Source organism: Schistocerca serialis, unplaced genomic scaffold, assembly GCF_023864345.2.
Source record: "Schistocerca serialis cubense isolate TAMUIC-IGC-003099 unplaced genomic scaffold, iqSchSeri2.2 HiC_scaffold_1458, whole genome shotgun sequence".
Lineage (NCBI taxonomy): Eukaryota > Metazoa > Arthropoda > Insecta > Orthoptera > Acrididae > Schistocerca > Schistocerca serialis.
In genome coordinates, this window is record NW_026047689.1 from 396,197 (window position 1) to 422,853 (window position 26,657).

At 45.8% G+C, this 26,657-nt stretch overlaps 1 protein-coding gene across 1 annotated transcript in view; it reads right to left on the reverse strand.

Moving 5' to 3' along the window:
• The window catches only part of LOC126443346 (uncharacterized), a 34,825-nt gene extending 22,802 nt beyond the window's left edge, over positions 1-12,023 (reverse strand). The window contains exon 1 of the mRNA XM_050090941.1: positions 11,832-12,023. Within this exon, the coding sequence (XP_049946898.1) occupies positions 11,832-11,985 (154 nt within the window). The 5' untranslated portion in view covers positions 11,986-12,023. The remainder of the gene's footprint in view (positions 1-11,831) is intronic.
• Positions 12,024-26,657: the final 14,634 nt, after the last annotated feature.

The window sequence follows — 26,657 nt, forward strand, 5'->3', positions numbered from 1 at the left end:
TAAGGAAAGGTATCGATGTTAGTCGGTGAGGCTGGGCAAGAAGTCGGTGTTCCAAGACATCCCAAAGGTATTCTGTAGGATTCAGGTCATGACTCTGTGCAGCCCAGTCCATTACAAGGATGCTATTGTCGTGTAGCCACTCCGCCACAGGCCGTGCATTATGAACAGGTGCTCGATCGTGTTTTAAGCGTAAATCGCCATTCCCCCAATTTCTCTTCAATAGTGGGAACTACAAAGATGCTTAGAGCCGGCCGGAGTGGCCGAGCGGTTCTAGGCGCTACAGTCTGGAACCGCGCGACGGCTACGGTCGCAGGTTGGAATCCTGCCTCGGGCGTGGATGTGTGTGATAGCCTTAGGATAGTTAGGTTTAAGTAGTTCTTAGTACTAGAGGACTGATGACCTTAGAAGTTAAGTCCCATAGTGCTCAGAGCCATTTGAACCATTTTTGAAGATGCTTAAAACATCAGTGTTGGCCTGTGCTGTCACAGTGCCACGAAAAACAACAAGGAGTTCAAGCCCCCTTCATGAACAACACGATCAGACCATAACACCACCGCCTCCGAATTTTACTGTTGGCACTACACACGCTGGCAGATGACTTTCACTGGGCGTTCGCCATACCCACACCCTGCCATCGGATCGCCACATTGTGTACCGTGATTCGTCACTCCACACAACGTTTTCCCACTGTTCAGTCGTCCAATGTTTACGCTCCCTACACCAAGCGACGCGTCGTTTTGTATTTACCGGTCTGATGTGTGTCTTATGAGCTGCCGCTCGAGCACGAACTCCAAGTTTTCGCACCTCCCGCCGAACTGCCACAGTACCTGCAGTGGATCCTGATGCAGTTTGGAATTCCTGTGTGATGGTTGGATAGATGCCTGCCCACTACACGTTACGACCCTCTTCAACTGTCAGCGGTCTCTGTCAGTCAACAGACGAGGTCGGGCTGTACGCTTGTGTGCTGTGCGTGCCCCTTCACGTTTCCACTTTACTATCGCATCGGAAACAGTGGACCTAGGGACGTTTAGGAGTGTGGAAATCTCGCGTACAGACGTATGACACAAGTGACACCCAATCACCTGACCACGTTTAAGGTCGGTGAGTTTCGCAAGGCGCCCCATTCTGCTCTCTCACGATGTCTAATGACTACTGAGGTCGCTGATATGGAGTACCTGGCAGTAGGTGGGAGCACAATGCATCAAATATGAAACACGCATGTTTTTGGCATGTCCGGATGCTTTTGAGCACATAGTGTACATGCAAAATACATCTACTTAAACAAGCAGATAAAAATCCGCTTCACGCTATTTCCACTCTTTTCGATCGCAATATCTAAATACAGACAAGACGGAGTTTGAATGCTAGGAAATGGCATCGACCGCAGTTGAGAGATGCGTATCAAACAGATTCCCCACGATACACAAAACATATCAGAACGGTGTAGCAGAAGCAACAGAAAAAAGCACACAAATTTTTAAAAGAACGAAAGAACACCTAGATCGTCAAAGTTATACAGAAGCTCGAAATTTAGCGGGAACTTCGATGGAACATGTCTTGAATAGTTTTCTAAAAATCTGAATGAAAACTGAGAGATTCCGATCATACACTCCTGGAAATTGAAATAAGAACACCGTGAATTCATTGTCCCAGGAAGGGGAAACTTTATTGACACATTCCTGGGGTCAGATACATCACATGATCACACTGACAGAACCACAGGCACATAGACACAGGCAACAGAGCATGCACAATGTCGGCACTAGTACAGTGTATATCCACCTTTCGCAGCAATGCAGGCTGCTATTCTCCCATGGAGACGATCGTAGAGATGCTGGATGTAGTCCTGTGGAACGGCTTGCCATGCCATTTCCACCTGGCGCCTCAGTTGGACCAGCGTTCGTGCTGGACGTGCAGACCGCGTGAGACGACGCTTCATCCAGTCCCAAACATGCTCAATGGGGGACAGATCCGGAGATCTTGCTGGCCAGGGTAGTTGACTTACACCTTCTAGAGCACGTTGGGTGGCACGGGATACATGCGGACGTGCATTGTCCTGTTGGAACAGCAAGTTCCCTTGCCGGTCTAGGAATGGTAGAACGATGGGTTCGATGACGGTTTGGATGTACCGTGCACTATCCAGTGTCCCCTCGACGATCACCAGTGGTGTACGGCCAGTGTAGGAGATCGCTCCCCACACCATGATGCCGGGTGTTGGCCCTGAGTGCCTCGGTCGTATGCAGTCCTGATTGTGGCGCTCACCTGCACGGCGCCAAACACGCATACGACCATCATTGGCACCAAGGCAGAAGCGACTCTCACCGCTGAAGACGACACGTCTCCATTCGTCCCTCCATTCACGCCTGTCGCGACACCACTGGAGGCGGGCTGCACGATGTTGGGGCGTGAGCGGAAGACGGCCTAACGGTGTGCAGGACCGTAGCCCAGCTTCATGGAGACGGTTGCGAATGGTCCTCGCCGATACCCCAGGAGCAACAGTGTCCCTAATTTGCTGGGAAGTGGCGGTGCGGTCCCCTACGGCACTGCGTAGGATCCTACGGTCTTGGCGTGCATCCGTGCGTCGCTGCGGTCCGGTCCCAGGTCGACGGGCACGTGCACCTTCCGCCGACCACTGGCGACAACATCGATGTACTGTGGAGACCTCACGCCCCACGTGTTGAGCAATTCGGCGGTACGTCCACCCGGCCTCCCGCATGCCCACTATACGCCCTCGCTCAAAGTCCGTCAGCTGCACATACGGTTCACGTCCACGCTGTCGCGGCATGCTACCAGTGTTAAAGACTGCGATGGAGCTCCGTATGCCACGGCAAACTGGCTGACACTGACGGCGGCGGTGCACAAATGCTGCGCAGCTAGCGCCATTCGACGGCCAACACCGCGGTTCCTGGTGTGTCCGCTGTGCCGTGCGTGTGATCATTGCTTGTACAGCCCTCTCGCAGTGTCCGGAGCAAGTATGGTGGGTCTGACACACCGGTGTCAATGTGTTCTTTTTTCCATTTCCAGAAGTGTATGTAAAATACAGCAGCAGCAAGACGCAATCAATACCTCCACTGCGCGTTAACAATGGTGATGTTAGTGATGACAGTGCCAGTAAATAAGAGTTACTAAACATCGTTTCCCGACATTCGTTCACCGAAGAAGTCGAGGTAAATATACCAGAATTCGAATAAAGAACAACTGTCAACATGAGTAACTTAGAAGTAGTTGTCCTCGCTGTAGCGAAGCAGCTCAAATCTATTAAGAAACGGAACTCTTCTAGTCCCGACTGTATACCAGCCAGGTTCCTTACAAAGTATGCTGATGCAACGGCTCCGTACTTAGAAGTCGCGTACAACCGCCCGCTCCACGAAAGATCCGTACCCGAAGACTGGAAAGTTGCACGAGTCACACCAATACTAAGAACGGAAGCAGGAGTAATCCTGTGCATTGCAGATCCACATTAGTAACGACGATTTGCAGTATGATTTTGAAGATGCTCTGTGTTCGAACATCATGAATCACCTGGAAGAAGGCGTTTTATCGAGAGATAACTAACACATATTCAGTAAATATTGTTCTTGTGAAGAAACAACACGCTCTTTATCCTCACGAAGTAATAAGTGATATCGAAAGGGGATGTCAAATTGATTTAATACTTTTATGTTTTCAGAAGGCTTTTGACACTGTTCCCCACAGACGGAATGTTATCAGTTGTGCGAGTGGATTCGTGATTTCATGTCGGAAAGGTCATAGTTCGTAGTAATCGACGGAAACTCTTCGAGCAATTCCAAAGGAATATTTATAGGACCTCTGTTGTTCCTCATCTACATGAATCATTTAGGAGACAATCTGAACAGCCCACAAAGATTTTTTTCATCTGCATCTACATCTACACGGGTAAATCACATTTAAGTGCTTGGAAGAAGGTTCATCGAACCACTTTCACAATAATTGTGTATTATTCCAATCTCGTACAGCGCGGAGGAAACAAACACCTGTATCTTTCAGTGCGAATTCTAATCTCCCTTATTTTCTTATGGTTATCGTAGGTCAGGTTCTGGACACTTGGCTGAAAACGACTTACAAGTTCGTGGTAATGCTGGAATCCACCCTCAGCCTTGATGACAGCTTCCACTCTCGCAGGCGTACGTTCAGTCAGGTGCTGAAAGGTTTCTTAGGGAGTGGCAGCCTATTATTCTCGGAGTGCTACATTAAGGAAAGGTATCGATGTTAGTCGGTGAGGCTGGGCAAGAAGTCGGTGTTCCAAGACATCCCAAAGGTATTCTGTAGGATTCAGGTCATGACTCTGTGCAGCCCAGTCCATTACAAGGATGCTATTGTCGTGTAGCCACTCCGCCACAGGCCGTGCATTATGAACAGGTGCTCGATCGTGTTTTAAGCGTAAATCGCCATTCCCCCAATTTCTCTTCAATAGTGGGAACTACAAAGATGCTTAGAGCCGGCCGGAGTGGCCGAGCGGTTCTAGGCGCTACAGTCTGGAACCGCGCGACGGCTACGGTCGCAGGTTGGAATCCTGCCTCGGGCGTGGATGTGTGTGATAGCCTTAGGATAGTTAGGTTTAAGTAGTTCTTAGTACTAGAGGACTGATGACCTTAGAAGTTAAGTCCCATAGTGCTCAGAGCCATTTGAACCATTTTTGAAGATGCTTAAAACATCAGTGTTGGCCTGTGCTGTCACAGTGCCACGAAAAACAACAAGGAGTTCAAGCCCCCTTCATGAACAACACGATCAGACCATAACACCACCGCCTCCGAATTTTACTGTTGGCACTACACACGCTGGCAGATGACTTTCACTGGGCGTTCGCCATACCCACACCCTGCCATCGGATCGCCACATTGTGTACCGTGATTCGTCACTCCACACAACGTTTTCCCACTGTTCAGTCGTCCAATGTTTACGCTCCCTACACCAAGCGACGCGTCGTTTTGTATTTACCGGTCTGATGTGTGTCTTATGAGCTGCCGCTCGAGCACGAACTCCAAGTTTTCGCACCTCCCGCCGAACTGCCACAGTACCTGCAGTGGATCCTGATGCAGTTTGGAATTCCTGTGTGATGGTTGGATAGATGCCTGCCCACTACACGTTACGACCCTCTTCAACTGTCAGCGGTCTCTGTCAGTCAACAGACGAGGTCGGGCTGTACGCTTGTGTGCTGTGCGTGCCCCTTCACGTTTCCACTTTACTATCGCATCGGAAACAGTGGACCTAGGGACGTTTAGGAGTGTGGAAATCTCGCGTACAGACGTATGACACAAGTGACACCCAATCACCTGACCACGTTTAAGGTCGGTGAGTTTCGCAAGGCGCCCCATTCTGCTCTCTCACGATGTCTAATGACTACTGAGGTCGCTGATATGGAGTACCTGGCAGTAGGTGGGAGCACAATGCATCAAATATGAAACACGCATGTTTTTGGCATGTCCGGATGCTTTTGAGCACATAGTGTACATGCAAAATACATCTACTTAAACAAGCAGATAAAAATCCGCTTCACGCTATTTCCACTCTTTTCGATCGCAATATCTAAATACAGACAAGACGGAGTTTGAATGCTAGGAAATGGCATCGACCGCAGTTGAGAGATGCGTATCAAACAGATTCCCCACGATACACAAAACATATCAGAACGGTGTAGCAGAAGCAACAGAAAAAAGCACACAAATTTTTAAAAGAACGAAAGAACACCTAGATCGTCAAAGTTATACAGAAGCTCGAAATTTAGCGGGAACTTCGATGGAACATGTCTTGAATAGTTTTCTAAAAATCTGAATGAAAACTGAGAGATTCCGATCATACACTCCTGGAAATTGAAATAAGAACACCGTGAATTCATTGTCCCAGGAAGGGGAAACTTTATTGACACATTCCTGGGGTCAGATACATCACATGATCACACTGACAGAACCACAGGCACATAGACACAGGCAACAGAGCATGCACAATGTCGGCACTAGTACAGTGTATATCCACCTTTCGCAGCAATGCAGGCTGCTATTCTCCCATGGAGACGATCGTAGAGATGCTGGATGTAGTCCTGTGGAACGGCTTGCCATGCCATTTCCACCTGGCGCCTCAGTTGGACCAGCGTTCGTGCTGGACGTGCAGACCGCGTGAGACGACGCTTCATCCAGTCCCAAACATGCTCAATGGGGGACAGATCCGGAGATCTTGCTGGCCAGGGTAGTTGACTTACACCTTCTAGAGCACGTTGGGTGGCACGGGATACATGCGGACGTGCATTGTCCTGTTGGAACAGCAAGTTCCCTTGCCGGTCTAGGAATGGTAGAACGATGGGTTCGATGACGGTTTGGATGTACCGTGCACTATCCAGTGTCCCCTCGACGATCACCAGTGGTGTACGGCCAGTGTAGGAGATCGCTCCCCACACCATGATGCCGGGTGTTGGCCCTGAGTGCCTCGGTCGTATGCAGTCCTGATTGTGGCGCTCACCTGCACGGCGCCAAACACGCATACGACCATCATTGGCACCAAGGCAGAAGCGACTCTCACCGCTGAAGACGACACGTCTCCATTCGTCCCTCCATTCACGCCTGTCGCGACACCACTGGAGGCGGGCTGCACGATGTTGGGGCGTGAGCGGAAGACGGCCTAACGGTGTGCAGGACCGTAGCCCAGCTTCATGGAGACGGTTGCGAATGGTCCTCGCCGATACCCCAGGAGCAACAGTGTCCCTAATTTGCTGGGAAGTGGCGGTGCGGTCCCCTACGGCACTGCGTAGGATCCTACGGTCTTGGCGTGCATCCGTGCGTCGCTGCGGTCCGGTCCCAGGTCGACGGGCACGTGCACCTTCCGCCGACCACTGGCGACAACATCGATGTACTGTGGAGACCTCACGCCCCACGTGTTGAGCAATTCGGCGGTACGTCCACCCGGCCTCCCGCATGCCCACTATACGCCCTCGCTCAAAGTCCGTCAGCTGCACATACGGTTCACGTCCACGCTGTCGCGGCATGCTACCAGTGTTAAAGACTGCGATGGAGCTCCGTATGCCACGGCAAACTGGCTGACACTGACGGCGGCGGTGCACAAATGCTGCGCAGCTAGCGCCATTCGACGGCCAACACCGCGGTTCCTGGTGTGTCCGCTGTGCCGTGCGTGTGATCATTGCTTGTACAGCCCTCTCGCAGTGTCCGGAGCAAGTATGGTGGGTCTGACACACCGGTGTCAATGTGTTCTTTTTTCCATTTCCAGAAGTGTATGTAAAATACAGCAGCAGCAAGACGCAATCAATACCTCCACTGCGCGTTAACAATGGTGATGTTAGTGATGACAGTGCCAGTAAATAAGAGTTACTAAACATCGTTTCCCGACATTCGTTCACCGAAGAAGTCGAGGTAAATATACCAGAATTCGAATAAAGAACAACTGTCAACATGAGTAACTTAGAAGTAGTTGTCCTCGCTGTAGCGAAGCAGCTCAAATCTATTAAGAAACGGAACTCTTCTAGTCCCGACTGTATACCAGCCAGGTTCCTTACAAAGTATGCTGATGCAACGGCTCCGTACTTAGAAGTCGCGTACAACCGCCCGCTCCACGAAAGATCCGTACCCGAAGACTGGAAAGTTGCACGAGTCACACCAATACTAAGAACGGAAGCAGGAGTAATCCTGTGCATTGCAGATCCACATTAGTAACGACGATTTGCAGTATGATTTTGAAGATGCTCTGTGTTCGAACATCATGAATCACCTGGAAGAAGGCGTTTTATCGAGAGATAACTAACACATATTCAGTAAATATTGTTCTTGTGAAGAAACAACACGCTCTTTATCCTCACGAAGTAATAAGTGATATCGAAAGGGGATGTCAAATTGATTTAATACTTTTATGTTTTCAGAAGGCTTTTGACACTGTTCCCCACAGACGGAATGTTATCAGTTGTGCGAGTGGATTCGTGATTTCATGTCGGAAAGGTCATAGTTCGTAGTAATCGACGGAAACTCTTCGAGCAATTCCAAAGGAATATTTATAGGACCTCTGTTGTTCCTCATCTACATGAATCATTTAGGAGACAATCTGAACAGCCCACAAAGATTTTTTTCATCTGCATCTACATCTACACGGGTAAATCACATTTAAGTGCTTGGAAGAAGGTTCATCGAACCACTTTCACAATAATTGTGTATTATTCCAATCTCGTACAGCGCGGAGGAAACAAACACCTGTATCTTTCAGTGCGAATTCTAATCTCCCTTATTTTCTTATGGTTATCGTAGGTCAGCGTAATCAAAATATTTTCACATTCGGAGGAGAAAGTTGCTGATTGAAATCTCGTGAGAAGATTCCGTAGCAACGAAAAACGCCTTTGTTTTAATGATGTCCAGCCCAAATCCTGTTCATTTCAGTGACACCCTCTCCCATATTTCGCGATTATACAAAACGTGCTGCCCTTCTTTGAACTTTTTCGATGTACTCTGTCAATCCTATCTGGTAAGGATCCCACACCGCGCAGCAGTATCCTAAAAGATGACGGACAAACGTAGTGCACGCAGTCTTTTGAGTAGACCTGTTACATGTTCTAAGTGTGTTGCCAATGAAACGCAGTCTTCGGTTAGCCTTCCTCACAATATTTTCTATGTGTTCCTTCAAATTTAAATTGTTGGTTATTGTGATTCCTAGTTATATAGTGGAAGTTAGCGGTGCTTAGATTTGACTGATTTATCGTGTAACCGAAGTTTAACGAATTCTTTATAGCACTCATGTGGATGATCTCACACTTTTCATTATTTAGCGACAATTACCAATTTTCGCACTGTACCGATATTTTTTCTAAATCGTTTTACAATTCGTTTGGATCTTCTGATGACCTTATTAATCGATAAACATCATCTGGAAACAAAGCCAAGGCGGCTGCTCAGACTGTGGCTCTGAGCACTATGCGACTTAACTTCTGAGGTCATCAGTCCCCTAGAACTTAGAACTAATTAAACCTAACTAACCTAAGGACATCACACACATCCATGCACGAGGCAGGTTTCGAACCTGTCACCGTAGCGGTCACGCGGTTCCAGATTGAAGCGCCTAGAACCGCACGGCGCCGGCGCTCAGACTGTCTCCCAAATACACTCCTGGAAATGGAAAAAAGAACACATTGACACCGGTGTGTCAGACCCACCATACTTGCTCCGGACACTGCGAGAGGGCTGTACAAGCAATGATCACACGCACGGCACAGCGGACACACCAGGAAGCGCGGTGTTGGCCGTCGAATGGCGCTAGCTGCGCAGCATTTGTGCACCGCCGCCGTCAGTGTCAGCCAGTTTGCCGTGGCATACGGAGCTCCATCGCAGTCTTTAACACTGGTAGCATGCCGCGACAGCGTGGACGTGAACCGTATGTGCAGTTGACGGACTTTGAGCGAGGGCATATAGTGGGCATGCAGGAGGCCGGGTGGACGTACCGCCGAATTGCTCAACACGTGGGGCGTGAGGTCTCCACAGTACATCGATGTTGTCGCCAGTGGTCGGCGGAAGGTGCACGTGCCCGTCGACCTGGGACCGGAGCGCAGCGATGCACGGATGCACGCCAAGACCGTAGGATCCTACGCAGTGCCGTAGGGGACCGCACCGCCACTTCCCAGCAAATTAGGGACACTGTTGCTCCTGGGGTATCGGCGAGGACCATTCGCAACCGTCTCCATGAAGCTGGGCTACGGTCCCGCACACCGTTAGGCCGTCTTCCGCTCACGCCCCAACTTCGTGCAGCCCGCCTCCAGTGGTGTCGCGACAGGCGTGAATGGAGGGACGAATGGAGACTTGTCGTCTTCAGCGATGAGAGTCGCTTCTGCCTTGGTGCCAATGGTGGTCGTATGCGTGTTTGGCGCCGTGCAGGTGAGCGCCACAATCAGGACTGCATACGACCGAAGCACACAGGGCCAACACCCGGCATCATGGTGTGCGGAGCGATCTCCTACACTGGCCGTACACCACTGGTGATCGTCGAGGGGACACTGAATAGTGCACGGTACATCCAAACCGTCATCGAACCCATCGTTCTACCATTCCTAGACCGGCAAGGGAACTTGCTGTTCCAACAGGACAATGCACGTCCGCATGTATCCCGTGCCACCCAACGTGCTCTAGAAGGTGTAAGTCAGCTACCCTGGCCAGCAAGATCTCCGGATCTGTCCCCCATTGAGCATGTTTGGGACTGGATGAAGCGTCGTCTCACGCGGTCTGCACGTCCAGCACGAACGCTGGTCCAACTGAGGCGCCAGGTGGAAATGGCATGGCAAGCCGTTCCACAGGACTACATCCAGCATCTCTACGATCGTCTCCATGGGAGAATAGCAGCCTGCATTGCTGCGAAATGTGGATATACACTGTACTAGTGCCGACATTGTGCATGCTCTGTTGCCTGTGTCTATGTGCCTGTGGTTCTGTCAGTGTGATCATGTGATGTATCTGACCCCAGGAATGTGTCAATAAAGTTTCCCCTTCCTGGGACAATGAATTCACGGTGTTCTTATTTCAATTTCCAGGAGTGTAGTTTACGTAGATGAGGAACAGCAAAGGGCCGATAACAGTACCTTGGGGAACGCTAGAAATCACTTCATTTTACTCGATGACTTTCCGTCAGTTACTACGAATTGCGACCTCTCTGACAGGAAATCACGAATCCAGTCGCATAATTGAAACGATATTCCGTCAGCACGCTATTTCACTACAAGCCACTTGGTGCTGATGCTGTAATTTATTATTGTCGTAAAGTCATCAGATGATCAAAAAAAATTTCAAAATGATTTAGTCAAGATATTTGTGTGATTTGAAAAGTGGCAACTGACTCTAAATAATGGAAAGTGTGAAGTCATTAACATGAGCAGTAAAATATGTCCGCGAAATTTCAGTAACACGATAAATTGCGGAAATCTAATTGAGTTACACAATTAGAGATTAGGATTATGAGTAAATTAAATTGGAAATGTCACATAGGTAATGTGTGTGGGAAGGCTAACCAAAGGCGTCTATTTATTGGCAGAAGATTATAAAGCTGCAGCAGGTCCACTAGAGAGACTGCCTGCACTACACTTGTCCGCCCTTTTCCGCAATATTGCTGTATTGAGTGGGATTCTTACCAGGTAGAATTGACGGACATCGTAAATGTCCAAAGAAGGGCACTCGTTCTGTATTAGCACGAAATAGGGGAGAGTGTGCCACGGATATAATAGCCGGCCGGGGTGGCCGAGCGGTTCTAGGCGCTACAGTCTGGAACCGCGCGACCGCTATGGTCGCAGGTTCGAATCCTGTCTCGGGCATGGGTATGTGTGATGTCCTTAAGTTACTTAGGTTTAAGTAGTTCTAAGAAGTCCCATAGTGCTCAGAGACATTTGAATCACTTGAACGGATATAATACAGGAATTGGGGTGGCTGTCATGAAAAAAAAAAAAGACCTTTCACGTTAAGGCAGGTTCTTCTCATGAAACTGCAATCACCAGCTTTCTCCTCAGAGTGTGGGAATATCTTTTTTGGCGCCCACCTACACAGAGAAGACGAAGAGAAATCAGGGTTCACATGGAAAGATTTAAATGTTCATTTCTCCCGCAGGCTGTTTGAGAGTGGAACACTAGCCACGTAACTTGAAGGTACAATGTAGTTCGATGAACTGCTTAAATATGAATTGTAGAGTGATCATATAGATATAGACGTACAGGTAGTCCTTCACTGGTGGCCTGTGAACGTTTTACCTTGTTTCACAGCACTATGTGCAAGTCAAGCCGCCTGTTTGAGTACATAACTGTGTAACTGCGTAACGTCGAGTGAATCGACGCTGTACGAAGATGTACTCACCGAGGTCTTGGCAGTACGTCTCCCACATCAGTCCATCGCCGTAACTCATTTCGTCGGTGACGCTGGCGACGTGGTTACAGACACAGTCGAGCACCGAGGTGTTATTTGCTGCCAGCAAAACCAGCAGCGACGTAGCTACGCCCGCTGGGTCCATTGTCAGCTACTCACGCAGAGGTGCGAACGAACACAGGCGGTGCGTACCGCAGGGAGCACTGACTGAGTGTGCGCTACGTGCAGCGGAAGAGTTTCCGCAGGAAGGTTAAACCGCAGGAAGCGTGACGTCTCCCACCCGTGACTCGCTCATTTTTCCCTTTACCTTACCAGACATCAACTGCGGACACGCATTCGTCACAAAAGAGTATTTGTTTCACAAATACGCCTGCAACGTGGACTTAGGACGACATCAAGTTACACTAAGAGACTTGTAGCAGATGTCCAGGCGTACTGATTTACTATTCCGACACAAAAATCTCATGACGTGCCAGTCTTTAATAATGAATTGGGAACTGATGCATATTCAAGTGCCAAAGAAACTGGTACACCTGCCTAACATCATGTAAGGCACCAGCGAACACGCAGAAGTGCCACATGCGCTCGACTAATGTCTGAAGCAGTGCTGGAAGGAATGAACACCATAAGTCCGCAAGAGGGAGTGGAGATATCTTCTGGGTAGCACGTTGCAGCACATACCAGATGTGGTCAGTGATGTTAATGTCTGGGGAGTTTGGTGGCCAGCGGAGGTGTTTAAACCCATAAATGTGTTCCCGAAGCCACTCTGTAGTAATTCTCGACGTGTGGGACGTCGCATTGTCCTGCTGGAATTGCCCGAGTCCGTCGGAATGGAAAATGGACATGAATGGATGCAGGTCATCAGGCAAGGTGCTTACGTACGTGTCACCTGTCAGTGTCGTATATAGACGTATCAGAGGTCCCATATCACTCCAAGTACACATGCACCACATCCTTACAGAGCCTCCAGCAGCTTGAACCCTCGCTACTGACATGCAGGGATTCATGATGTTGTCTCCATACCTGTACACATCCATCCGTCGCTAGAACTTGAAACGACACTCGTCCGACCAGGTAACATGTTTCCAGCCATCAACAGCCCAACGTCTCTGTTGACGGGCCCTGGCGAGGAGTAAAGCTTTGTGTTGTGCCGTCATCAAGGGTAGACGAGTAGGCCTTTGGTTCCAAAAGACCATATCGATCATGTTTTGTTGAATGGTTCGCACGCCGATACTTGTTGATGGTGCAGCACTGAAATCTGCAGCAATTTGCATAAGTGTTGCACTTCTGTCACGTTAAACTATTCTCTTCAGTCGTCGTTGGTACCGTTCTTGCAGGATGTTTTGTCGGCCGCAGCGATGTCGGAGATTTGATGTTTTACCCGATTGCTGATATTCACGGTACACTCGCGATATGATCGTACGGGGAAAACTCCTCACTTCCTATCTACCTTGGAGATGCTGTGTTCCATCGCTCGTACGCCGACAAACTCACTTAAATGTTGATAACCTGCCACTGTAGCTGCAATAACCAATTTAATGATTCCGCCAGACACTTGTTGTCTTACATGGGAGCTGCCGACCGCAGCGCCGCGTTCTGCTTATTTACGTATCTCTGTATTTGAATATGCATGCCCATAACAGTTTCTTTCCCGCTTCATTGTAGATCTGCAAAGAGCGTTCAAAAAGTTTTGCACAGTGGTCGCTAATTTTTTTATTTTTTGCAGGAGGAGAGTTAAATTTTTTGTGAACGTACTTGGAACATTCAGCTATAACTTGGTATCTAAAAGTATTTCCTTTCATTTACAGGTGAGCCATAATGGACCGTGAAGTAGATGTCAGGTGGCGACTACGGTCGATGATGGAGTTCCCCTTTCAAGACAGGCGATGACTCTGCCACATTGATTCAGAGGAAGTTTCTCCCTGTTAATGGGGAGGACACTGTGAATGGCAGCAGTATCCAGCGGTGGTTGCAGAGGTTTAAAGAAGTTGATTTCTCTTTACTGGGAAATCCACGATGCGGTAGACCATCCATGGCAGTGAGTGATGTGAATAAGGAGACCATTGACCAAATCATCCAAAAGACAGATGTGTGACGACACGACAAATTGCTGAAATGACTCGTTTGTCATTGGGTAGTGTGGTATCACTGGTACAGTCACTAGGGTACAGAAAAGTCTGTGCACGTTGGGTGCCTAGATTACTGACAAGCGAAATGAAACCGATGAGGAAGAATGTGTGCTAGGGTCTCATGAAGACCTTTACCGAAGAGTGGAAACAGTGTCTTGACGGCATCATTACATAGGATTAAACATGCTTGTTTTTGTCCGAACCTGAGAGCAAAGTACAATCCATGGAGCGGCGCCGTCCGGGTTCCCCTCGGGAGAAGAAAAAAAGACGTTCACGAACAAGAGGGTGAAAGGTGATGACCTCGTTCTTCCGGGATCAGTGTGGTGTCGTTTTCATTGACTTTTTGGAACCTAGCTCCACAGTTAATCGGGACCATTACTGTTTGTCAATGGACAAGCTGCGACGTGCCGTCAAGACCCACAGACCACAGCTTCAGCGTCAGTTCATCGGACTACACCGTGACAATGCCACACCCCATACAGTTCTTATGCCTCAGAAAAAAATGAGGACAATGGGTTGGAAAATTGTTCCTCATCCTCCCTACAGTGCGGATTTTTACCTCTTTGATCGTCAGAAGGCCCGCCTGCGCGGTAAAACATTTGATAGTGGGACTTATTTCCTGTGTCACGCGATGGTTAATAGTCAATCCCCAGAATTTTACAAAAGTGCATAGTAAGAACGTTGGGCCAGATGCGTCACAGCTGATGGAGGCTACACAGTGTAGGCTCAATGTAGAGCTAAATGTTCCAAGTATGTTCACAAAAAATTTCATTCTCCTCCTTCAAAAAATAAAAAAAAGAGACGACTGTGCAATACTTTATAACGCCCTTTGTGCATTATATCAATTCGAAATTGCGAATATGGACAACCATAAGCTGTGGAGTGGAATGACGACAGTGAAAGTTTGTGCCGGACCGGGACTCGAACCCGGACGCCCCACTCGTCGCGAGTGGCCGCCTTGCCATTAGGCTATCCGAGCGGGACCCGCGGCCAGCCGCAAACACCTGTTTGTTGTCAACCATGTGTCTGCAAGCTGTACTCTTACCTCCATTATGTGTATTCCAACACAGGGGAGACGTTTCTGTAGAAAGTCGCCTGCCTACAGTCAGAGGATGAATACGCCACTGCAGTGCCTGTGTTATTCTGAATTACGATGCAGGCGCGCCGAAGCGAACTTCACGTCGTAATTCGGAATAACACAGGCACTGCAATATCGTATCGTTGTATAAACCCGTCGATAACTGCGTTTGTAACAAAAATAAATTTGTTGATCAAAATGATTATCGATGGATACGTTATGCAGGAAATACGCTAATGAGCGAACACATGACCACCACGGCAGTCCGGGAAGCTGAATGCCGCCAGGTACCGCTTAGTGTGTGTACATATTGTAGTAAGTGTGAGGTGTCGAGATGGCTACTATCGGCGAGAAAACTGCGCTACTAGGATATTAGTTGAAAAGACAAAGGCACCACATCAGCTGGGGGGGGGGGGGGGGGGAGAGTAGGTGGTGGTTGTGAGGGGAGGGGTGGAGAGGGGGGGTACGCCTGGGGGGGATTCCTTCGAAATGGAGAAAGCTGCAGCCCTATACTCGGATCTGAAAATCGCAACACCAAGGAGCAGTTCTGCAACTGAAACGTAAGTTGGGAGGCGTCTTTCTGCTTCAGAATGATGATGTCTATCCAAATTTAAGAGCAGTGCCAGTCGCACAAGAGTGTGGCTAGCAGTGCCTCTATGGGGATGCAAATCAAGTTTCTTTTAAATACTTGCTGCAACGTTCGTGAGCGTTAATTACCTTTGAAACAGTCCGCCCCCGGTTGCTAAGTGGTCAGTGCGACAGAATGTCAATCCTACGGGCCCGGGTTCGATTCCCGGCTGGGTCGGACATTTTCTCCGCTCAGGGACTGGGTGCTGTGTTGTCCTAATTATCATCATTTCATCCGCATCGACGCGCAAGTCGCGAAAGTGGCGCCAAATCGCAAGATTTGCACCTGGCGAACAGTCTACCCGACGGGAGGCCCTAGTCACATATTTCATTTATCTTTGAAATTGGACTTTGCCATTTGTTGTTTGTCACTGGGACTGAAAGAGGTTGTGTATTAGGGCTACAAGAAGGTCCATGTTCCTTTTGCAACATTACAGAAAAACTTGCCCCGAATGTTGCCACTGTACATCATTCTTGCCAGAAAAGGTCACGACAATGTACTGCGGAGCCAATAAGATTGGACTCCAAACGGCCTCGTGCAACTACAGAGAGGGAGAACAATTGTGTTTGGCGTATGGCTCTGGCGTACCGTACTGCATCTGCAGCGGCAGCTTATGTGGTAGTTGGCACCACACTGACACAATGAACTGTTACAAAGTGGTTACTTCAAGAACAGGTCCGAGGTGGATGTCTTGTAGCGTGCATTCTACTACCTACAGACCAGCGACGTTTGAGAGTTGAGTGGTGTCAAGCGAGAACTCAGTGGAGCGCAGCAGGGTGGAGGTGTCTTGTGTTTCCTGGTGGAGGCTGGTTCCACCTCGGTGCCAGTGATGGCCGGGAGTCGACTAGGAGGAGGCGACTTGAGTGCCTGCAGCCGACCCGCCTGCCTGCCAGACACGTGGGACCCACACCCGGGGTTACGGTCTGCAGTGTGGCTTCGTGTGAAGGCTGGATCACTCTCGTGGTTACTCCATGCACCCTGACTGCTAAGTTGTACGTCAGTCTGGCGATTCGACCTGTTGTCCTCAGAAGCGACCTCCGAGTTCTGCTTTGCTGCCGTGAGGCGATAAGCGAATGAACTGTTTACTGAACTCTGCATTCCGTTATAAATTCCCCAACGTGATTCTTATGCACTTAATGATACCAAGGTAATGCTGTTCCTTATCTATATAAATGATTTCGGAGACAATTGATGAATCGTCTGAGGTTGTTTGTAGATCGGCTCTGAGCACTATGGGACTTAACTTCAGAGGTCATCAGTCCCCTAGAACTTAGAACTACTTAAACCTAACTAACCTAAGGACAGCACACACATCCATGCCCGAGGCAGGATTCGAACCTGCGACCGTAGCACTCGTGCGCTTCCAGACTGAAGCGCCTAGAACCGCTCTGCCACTCCGTCCGGCTTGTTTGTAGATGATGCTGTCATTTACCATCTAGTAAAGTCATTAGAATATCAAAACCAATTTGCAAAACGATTAGAAAAGATATCTGTATGTTGCGAAAATTGGCAGTTGACCCTAAATAATGAAAAGTGTGAGGTTCTCCACATGAGTGCTAAACGGAATCGGTGAAACTTTGGTTAGACGATAAATCAGTCAAATTTAAAGGCTGTAAATTCAACTAAACACCTAAGAATCACAATTAAGAACAACATTAATTGGAAAGCACACATAGGAAATGTTGTGGGTAGGTGAGCCAAAGACTGCGTTTTATTGGCTGAAGATGCCACAGATCTACTAGAGAGACTGCCTACACCACGCTTGTCCGTCCTCTTCTGGAGCGCTGCTGTACGGTGTTGGATCCTTACCAGACAGAATAAACGGACTACATCGAGAGTGTTCAAAGAAGAACAGCATATTTTGTATTATCGAGAAACAGGGGAGACAGTGTCACTGACACGATACAGGATTTGGGGCGGACATCATTAAAACATAGGCGTTTTTCGTTGCGGCAGAAACTTATCACGAAATTTCGATCACCAGCTTTCGCCTCAGAATGCCAAAAAATTTTTTGACGCCGACCTACACGGGAAGAAACTATCATCATCATAAAATAAGGAAATCAGAGCTCGCTCAGAAGGATATAGGTGTTCGTTTTTTCCGCACGCTGTTTGAGACTGGAATAATAGAGGATTATCCTGAAGGTGGTTCGATAAACCGTTTGCCAGGCACGTAAATGTAATTTGCAAAGTATCCCTGTAGGTGTAAATATAGATTAAGGGTTTACTACGAGTGATATTACGGACTTGACAGGCCGTCTATGGTTCTTTCACTTGCTTGCATAAACTAATTTAATGCATGAAACTTCCTTGCACATTAAAACTGTGTGCCGGACCGAGACTCGAACTCGGGACCTTTGCTTTCGCGGGCAAGTGCTCTACCAACTGAGCTACCCAAGCACGACTCATGCCCTGTCCTCACAGTTTTACTTTTGCCAGTATCTCGTCTCCTACCTTCCCAACTTAACAGAAGCTCTCCTGCAAACACAGGAAGTTTGGAAGGTAGGAGACGAGGTACTGCCAGAGGTACAGCTGTGAGTTCACTCATCAAACAACAGCGGACAATTGATAGACTCGTTAATATTTCTGTCAAACTGATTTCATGCCTAGTGCATGTCCCACTAAGTTCACGTTTTCAAGACCCAACGTAAAATTCCTCCCCCTTGTTTTCTAACACAAGATTTACTAAGAAGATAGTAATAACTCAACATTATTGTAAAATGAATAGAGCACATCCACAACTCAAAATATCTACAAAAATAACAATAATAATAATACCATAACTAGTAATAAGTAAAATTTCCACAAAACAACTTTTTTTTGCTAATTTTTCTCTGTAAATAACTAGATCGTACAATCAATGCTTATTCCCAATCCATTCTACCACACGTAGTGTACAAATACTCAGAAAAAGCTAAACTGCAACAATAAACAGTGCAAGAAACAACTAACGAAATGTGACTGACAGACTCTCGAAAAATATATATATAAAAAAGCACCAAATGAAATAATTACCTGGACAGTACAGTAACAGAAAAATAAAAGCAAAGAATGGATTGTCTCGTCTTTAGAAGTAAAACGCAAACTGTAATTGTAAAACGAAAATTGTTATTTTGTAAATGAAAGTCTATATACGTTAAAAAAAAAGTTGGAGTCTCGGTCCAGCACACAGTTTTAATCTGCCAGGAAGTTTCATATCAGGGCACACTCCATTGCAGAGTGAAAATCTCATTCTGGAATTATTTTATGCTTGTTTGTTTTTAATGTTGTTACTTTCTTTTTTGTTACATCAATTTCTTTGCGATATATCTTGTGGCTATTTAATTCGCGTGAGCTGCTATGAAATTTTATTGTATGTATGTCTACTATCTTTCTTTTCTGCGATACATTCTTTGGTTTAGGAATAAACCTCATTGCCTTCAGATGTAGCGTCTGTGACTTAGATATGACATCGGTCAAAGCCATGGAGTAGAAAAATCTCTGGAGTGGTCACTGCGTGATGCTCACGTTGTCAACATTAAGCAGAAATTATCACGTGATCTCGGCATGACTCTGTTTAAGAACAGTTCATCTTGGCCATTGCGTCCCGTCAAAACTTTCCACACTGCATTTCAAATGGCGGCATTCAGACAAGTCGTCAACAGACCGTCACGTCACGTCACGTCACGTCACGGCAGGTCAAGGGTTCCCGGGAAGGAAATGTCGACAGTATCATCGTCTGCTAACATCGTAAGTTAACCTATTTTCCCGCACTCACGCGTGTTATAGTAGTGGATATTGTGCTTTGTATCTTCTTAATATTCCTTTCATTATTGTGCTTTATTTTCGTGGCAAATTGTAAATGTTTCATGCTGACTTGCAGGTTTTTTGCATTGGATGTTTTTACACAAGCAGTGTGAGATATCCGAAAGCGACAAAACTATTTAGGTTTGAGAGTAGCAGAACAGATGCCCACTTTCCCACAGCACAGAAATGTCGACGTTTTGAAATGTTGTTTCACGTCTTAGCACAAACAAAACTGATCAAGAACATGCCTTATTTGGTTTGCTTTGGCCATTAACAACCTTGTTTCCTCAATTGCAATACTGTACTCTCACACAGACTAAGGGAATTGACGCTACATGACGTGACAGACAGTGTAAACACACGCTGACTTGACGGTGCAGTTAGATGACGCCCGCTCATTTTACTCATCTAAGCTGAGAGAAGAATTTATTCCAGGTATCGAATGCAAATTGTTATGGCGTCTACAAAACACCTGTCCCAAATACACAGCGCATACGAAGGGTCTCTATCGGTACTAAGGATATGGCGGCATTCCAACTTTGTGGGACGTTTTACGGACAGACCTACGCCGCCCCGAGGTCACGTGCCCACTGTGGCAATGTGTGTCGACAACAGAAAATTAAATCCGTGCGTCCGAATGCTCACCCTGTGGTCAAAGCCGAGGGTGAAACGGGGCACTAGAATTTATTCACTGCTTTTTTACCGTTTGTGTATCATTAAATGAGGCGTCTTCATCGTCCTTGCGCCAATGAAATTCGTATCCTTAACACCAGTGCAATACTGTCACGTTATGTTGGCTTCTCATCTCCCTGGAACTGAAATGGTAGAGACTGCACGAGTTCGAGCTGCTGATACTTTGATTCATTTCGCTGTCGACTTTCGCAAAGGCAAATTCTCGTAATTTTCTGTAGTATGGTATGTATGACACATGGACATGTTTCTCATTTAATCCTGTGTATCATGTGGGTATTCCTTTCGGCATGGTGTCACATTTTCATGCTATGGACATGCTGTTTACACCTTGTAGACACAGAAAACACTGATCTTCCAAAGATGTATTTGTAAGTGTAATCACAGAAAACATAGTTCTTCCAAATATGTATGATTTTATGTACCTATGATCTTCCTGTAAACATGTGTTATCGTACAGGGACATACAACCTATGCTATTCATCTTTGGGCATTAGTCCATCAGTATCTTCCATAGTATATTTTCAGACCAAATTCACTACACATGTAACTACTGTACTAATGTTCATTCTGTGGCTCGATTGTTTAATGACTGGAAAACATATTTGCTACCTGTTTGTCACAGATTTAGACGATTTTGGACTTTCTGCACGCTGAGACATCCATTTCAATAGACCTTGACGATGACTTCACTTAACAATGTCTGATTATACTCAGTGAACCTGATAATGACTTAAGGCCAAAATCATGATTTTAATATAGAACAAGGAAGTGTGTACAGTCAGAAGGCGGAAATATCATTCAAGAGCTGTGATCGTCATTGATTAAAGCTGTATTTTATTTCAGTGATATGTAACATACAGCAGTGAGCATCATTTACCCGTGACCTCTTACACACTTGTGTATCCTGTTATCTGATAGGATCGCCGACGACGAGTTCATCTAGCAGCCTACACATGTGCAATATCTCGCTGGCAATGTCACCAGCAGTTGTTGCTAGTTATTGGTCACAAAACACACCAGCGTTTTATATAGCAATTTTAATCAGTAATCCGAACGATACAAAGTCTGGAACACCTGCTATCGAAAATTACCTGGAGTGATGAGCAAAATCTCGCATGTCGATTAATACCCGCAGCAAAACAAGAGTTTAAATGCATTAACGTTCTTTTGGGATGTTACAGACTGGAAACTGTAACATATCAACTAAAATAGTGTGCAGACTTAAACTACTGCTCTTCTTCCCTTATCTCGGCATTTCTAACTAGGGCTCAGGATTAACCCATTGCAGCTTATACGTATTATGGGTATTTTATGCTGTACTACATTGTTGTCAGTTAATTTTTCTCAAAATTTCCCTGGAAAGAACTACTCTCCTAACTCATACATATTTTTAAAGCATAATATCTAGGAACCCATAATGGAGAGAAAAAATCGTAGATGCAAGTTTGCAGAAAAATGCTCTACAAAACTTATTAACGCTGCGTTTACCGAAATTTCCACTGGAAAGTAGACATATAGGGAAAAAGATTTTGTCGTGATTTCGGGTGGTTTTTCGAATGTGACCACATGCACACGTCCACTCTAATGTCGAGACCTTAGACTTTACAGCTTAACATACTAAAAATGTGGAACTACCGGAATAAATGCGATCGTGAATTAGTAATTGCATTGAGCTACAGGGTGTTCTGAAATTCCTGTTCCAAACTTCTAATACATGTAGATGGGAGTGGGTACATAATATTTTGGACAAAAACCCACAGCCGAAAACTTACGGTTTGTGTCCAGCTTTTGAATTCACACACTTTTACTTGAGGAATTAAATTATACTTTGTTGTTGTGGTCTTCAGTCCAGAGACTTCTTTGATGCAGCTATCCATGCTACTCAATTTTCTGTGCAAGCTTCTTCATCTCACAGTACCTACTGAACCCAAATAGCAAAACTCATTTACTACTTTAAGTGTCCATTTCCTAATCTAATTCTCTCAGCATCACCCGATTTAATTCGACTATATTCCATTATCCCTGTTTTGCTTTTGGTGATGTTTATCTTATATCCTCTTCTCAAGACACCGTCCGTACTGCTCAGCTGCCCTTCCAATTAACTTTGAAACGTCCCCTTAGAACAATTTCTAAATTACTGTGCTGATAAACCTCTTACATTATTCGCTTTTCAAACAGCTGAGCAAAACTGAACGTACTCAAACATTCACTAAAGTGACACACAATATTTTTTTAGTGCAACGCAATCTCACTTTCAAAAATCCCTACAAAAGAATGGCCCTGACTAACATTAACCTATACCTTTCACAAATCACTTACCTCACAAAAATCTTCCTTACTCGAACTACTGCAATACAGCGACCGCCACTACTGCCAGCTAAATAAAAGATTCAAACTACAGAAGGCACTAACTACTGATAGGCATAGTTAGCAGATGAAAGATTTTAATAGAGAACAAACAATGATTTTCCTTAATAGTCATCAAAAGTCATAATATATATAGCAGTTCATGACATCCAGTCTTACAAATTTCAAAACTCCGCCATTTCTCTCCCCACATCCACCACTGCTGGCGGCTCACCTCCAACTGCGCAACGCTATGCGCTGTTAACAGCCAACAGCCCAACACTACGATGGCCGACAACAATGCAAATCAGCCACAGACTGCACACAGCACAGCCAGTGATTTTCATACAGAGCGCTACGTGGCGTTACCAATATAAAAACCTAAACAGCCTACTTACAACTTGCTGACACTGACAGAATTACTATGTCATCGAAAAACCTCAAAGTTTTTATTTCTTCTTCATGGATTTTTTCTTCCTACTCCGAATGTTTCTTTTGTTTCCTTTACTGCTTGCTCAATATACAGATTGAATAACATCGGGGAGAGGCTACAACCCTGTCTCACTCCCTTTCCACCCACTGCTTCCCTTTCATACCCCTCAACTCTTATAACTGCCATCTGCTTTCTGTACAAATTGTAAACAGCCTTTCGCTCCCTGTATTTTACCCCTGCCACCTTCAGAATTTGAAAGAGAGTGTTCCAGTCAACACTGTCAAAAGCTTTCTCCAAGTCTACAAATGCTAGAAACGTAGGTTTACCTTTCCTTAATCTGTCTTTTAAGATAAGTCATCGGGTCAATATTGCTTCACGTACTTCAGCATTTCTATGGAATCCAAACTGATCTTCCCTGAGGTCAGCTTCTACCAGTTTTTCCATTCGTCTGTAAGGAATTCGCGTTAGTATTTTGCAGACGTGGCTTATTAAATTGATAGTTCGGTATTTTTCACATATGTCAACCCCTCCTTTCTTTGGGATTGGAATTATTATATTCTTCTTGAGGTCTGAGGGTATTTCGCCTGTTCATACATCTGTCTCACCAGATGGTAGAGTTCCGTCAGGACTGGCTCTCCCAAGGCTGTCAATAGTTCTAGTGGAATGCTTAGAACTGGGTTCCCATCTGAGCTCTTGATATTCATACAAGTGGTTCTCTTTTCTGCAAAAGTCTCTTTAATTTTCCTGTAGGCAGTATCTATTTTACGCCTAGTGAGATAAGCCTCTACATCCTTGCATTTGTCCTCTAGCCATCTCTGCTTAGCCGTTTTGCAGTTGCTGTCGGTCTCATTTTTTAGATGTTTGTATTCCTTTTTGCCTGTTTCATTTACTGCATTTTTATATTTTCATCAATTAAATTCAATATTTCTTCTGTTATCCAAGAATTTCTGCTAGCCCTTGTCTTTTTACCTACTTGATCCTCTGCTGCCTTTACTATTTCATCTCTCAAAGCTACCCATTCCTCTTCTACTGTGTTTAGTTCCCCCTGTTCTTGTCAATCGTTACCTAATGCTCTCTCTGAAACTCTCTAAAACCTCTGGTTCTTGGAGTTTATCCAGGTCCCATCTCCTTAAAGGACCACCGTTTTGCAGTTTCTTTAGTTTTAATCTACAGTTCATAACCAATAGATTGTGGTCAGAGTTCACATCTGCCCCTGGAAATGTCTTACAATTTAAAACCTGGTTCCTAAATCTCTGTCTTGCCATTATATAATCTATCTGAAACCTTGCTGTGTCTCCAGGCCTCTTCCATGTACGCAACCTACTTTCATGATTCTTGAACAAAGTGATAGCTATGATTCAGTTACGCTCTATGCAAAATTCTGCCAGGTGGCTTCCTCTTTCATTCCTTACCCCCATTCCATATTCACCTACTACTTATCCATCTCTTCCTTTTCCTACTATCGAATTCCAGTCACCGATGACTATTAAATTTTCGTCTCCCTTCACTATCTGAATAATTTCTTTTATCTCATCTTACATTTCATCAATATCTTCGTAGTCTGCGGAGCGTATTGGCATATAAACTTGTAGTACTGTGGTAGGCATGGGCTTCGTGTCTAACTTTGCTACAATAATGCGCTCACTATGCTGTTTGTAGTAGCTTACCCGCACTCCTATTGTTTTATTCATTATTAAACCTGGTCCTGCAGTACCCCTATTTGATTTTGTATTTATAACCGTGTATTCACCTGACCAGAAGTCTTGTTCCTCCTGCCACAGAACCTCACTAATTCCCACTATATCTAACTTTAACCTATCCACTTCCCTTTTAAAATTTTCTAAACTACCTGCCCGACTGAGGCGTAACAAAATACAATTATTGGGTAACAGAAAGAAAACATAACGAAACATTCACTGATCACTATAACATATTAGTTTCCATCATCACACTACGCCCTTGATTACACGTCAGTGATTATATACAAGCATCGGAATCATGCTGGCTTTCATATATATTGCAGCAATACCCTCATACTGAAATTTTTTGATCGCTATTTACACCTCCTCTCAAAATATGGAAAGCAAAGAGCTGGCAGTAGAAGCGATTTGCTTCACAGTATCGAAGATGAAGAGGAGGTCACAGCTCTTAAGGTATGTGCTTTAGAGTATACGTTTGCTAAGGCGTTTTTTGCTTCGAATGATTGTTGCTGGAATATCCCTGAATATCGAAAGTTCCTCCTGAGTCACCCTGTGCATTTGGGTCTGTCGGGTATGTCGTAGCGCAAAGACACAACCGAAACAGCAAACTGGCGGAGTCATTTCAGACTCTAGGATGCAGTTGGTACATTAAGCGGAGTTTACACGGGCACGTATCAGTCGCGCCTGTTGACTTACACATGTAAAGGCGCACGTGTGGACACCTAAAATAGCACGTCGTAGCAACTGAAAACTGAAACCGTGTGTAGCTAGTACCTTGCCTCGTTTTGACTTTATCCATTCACCTACCTTCGTACAAAATTTGAACCCATTTATGCAAGTTAAAAGTACAGTTGCATGTTATTGCACATAAAATGCTATCGGTGCAACTACAAATGGTGCCATTAGCAGTGCATTAGTTTCATCCCAATTAAAATCTTTTGCAAAACGAATTAATCGCATTTCAACTCTTGCCTGGGCGCCAGCTCGGGGTCGTCGTTCGAACCTCGCTTAATACAGTACACTGTAACGTAGCTGCAGTAAGGCAGATGTCGAATGGCTACACAAATGGCCGCCGGTTCGAAGTAAACCAAAGGCAGTTAACCCTACGCAGCCAGCTCAGACAGGAACCGAGCACGAACACCTCCCTCCCTCCCTCCCTCCCCCCGCCCACACACACACTGTTACAGTGCTTCTGCGTTGTAACGATAAGTAGCCCGGGACGGGAAAAACAGTCTCGTAGCGAACGTCATTCAATGTTTACTGTCAGTCATAACAAAAAAGTTAAGTGAACTATCGATTTGAAAACAACTACGGCGATGGTACTAGTCCCATGTTACCCAATATACGTATTGGGAAAAATTTTACTCCAATTCTATCCAGTTAATGAATTTTTCGCCCCTGTATTTTGGACGGTGCGTCTTTTTCAGTAAGCCAAAATTAAACTTCCTGGGAGATTAAAACTGTGTGCCGAGATTCGATCTCGGTCCGGCACACAGTTTCAGTCTGCCAGGAAGTTCCATATCAGCGCTGACTCCACTGCAGAGTGAAAATCTCATTCTGGAAGCCAAAATTAGACGCACCTGTGCAACTGTGTTTTGTTAGTTTGCTGAGGATGACATACAGATTCGCAGTGTGTCTCAAACTAACCGGTGCTCTTTCACCCTGCACTCAACACAGAGCATTTTCTTAGAGCAGGGTTGCCCAATCTGTGTCCTGTGGAACATTGGTGCTCCGCGAGGACAGAAAATGTGCTCCACGAAAAAATGTTTATAACATGGAGTTTTTTTCGTCAACATCTTGACGATAGTAATTTTTATTTCATTTTATTATGGTTCCTGTGTTATTGATCATGAGCTACATTGAAGTAATCACCGAATAAAACAAATGCTTCTCTTTTTTTAAAGTTTCATTAACGTTCAAAACAAACAAGGCGTTCCGTAAAATTACCAAGATTCTCGAAGTGGAAAGAAGTCAGAGGAAACGTTTGGAAACCCGTGTGTTAGATGCGTACTCGATATTACGTT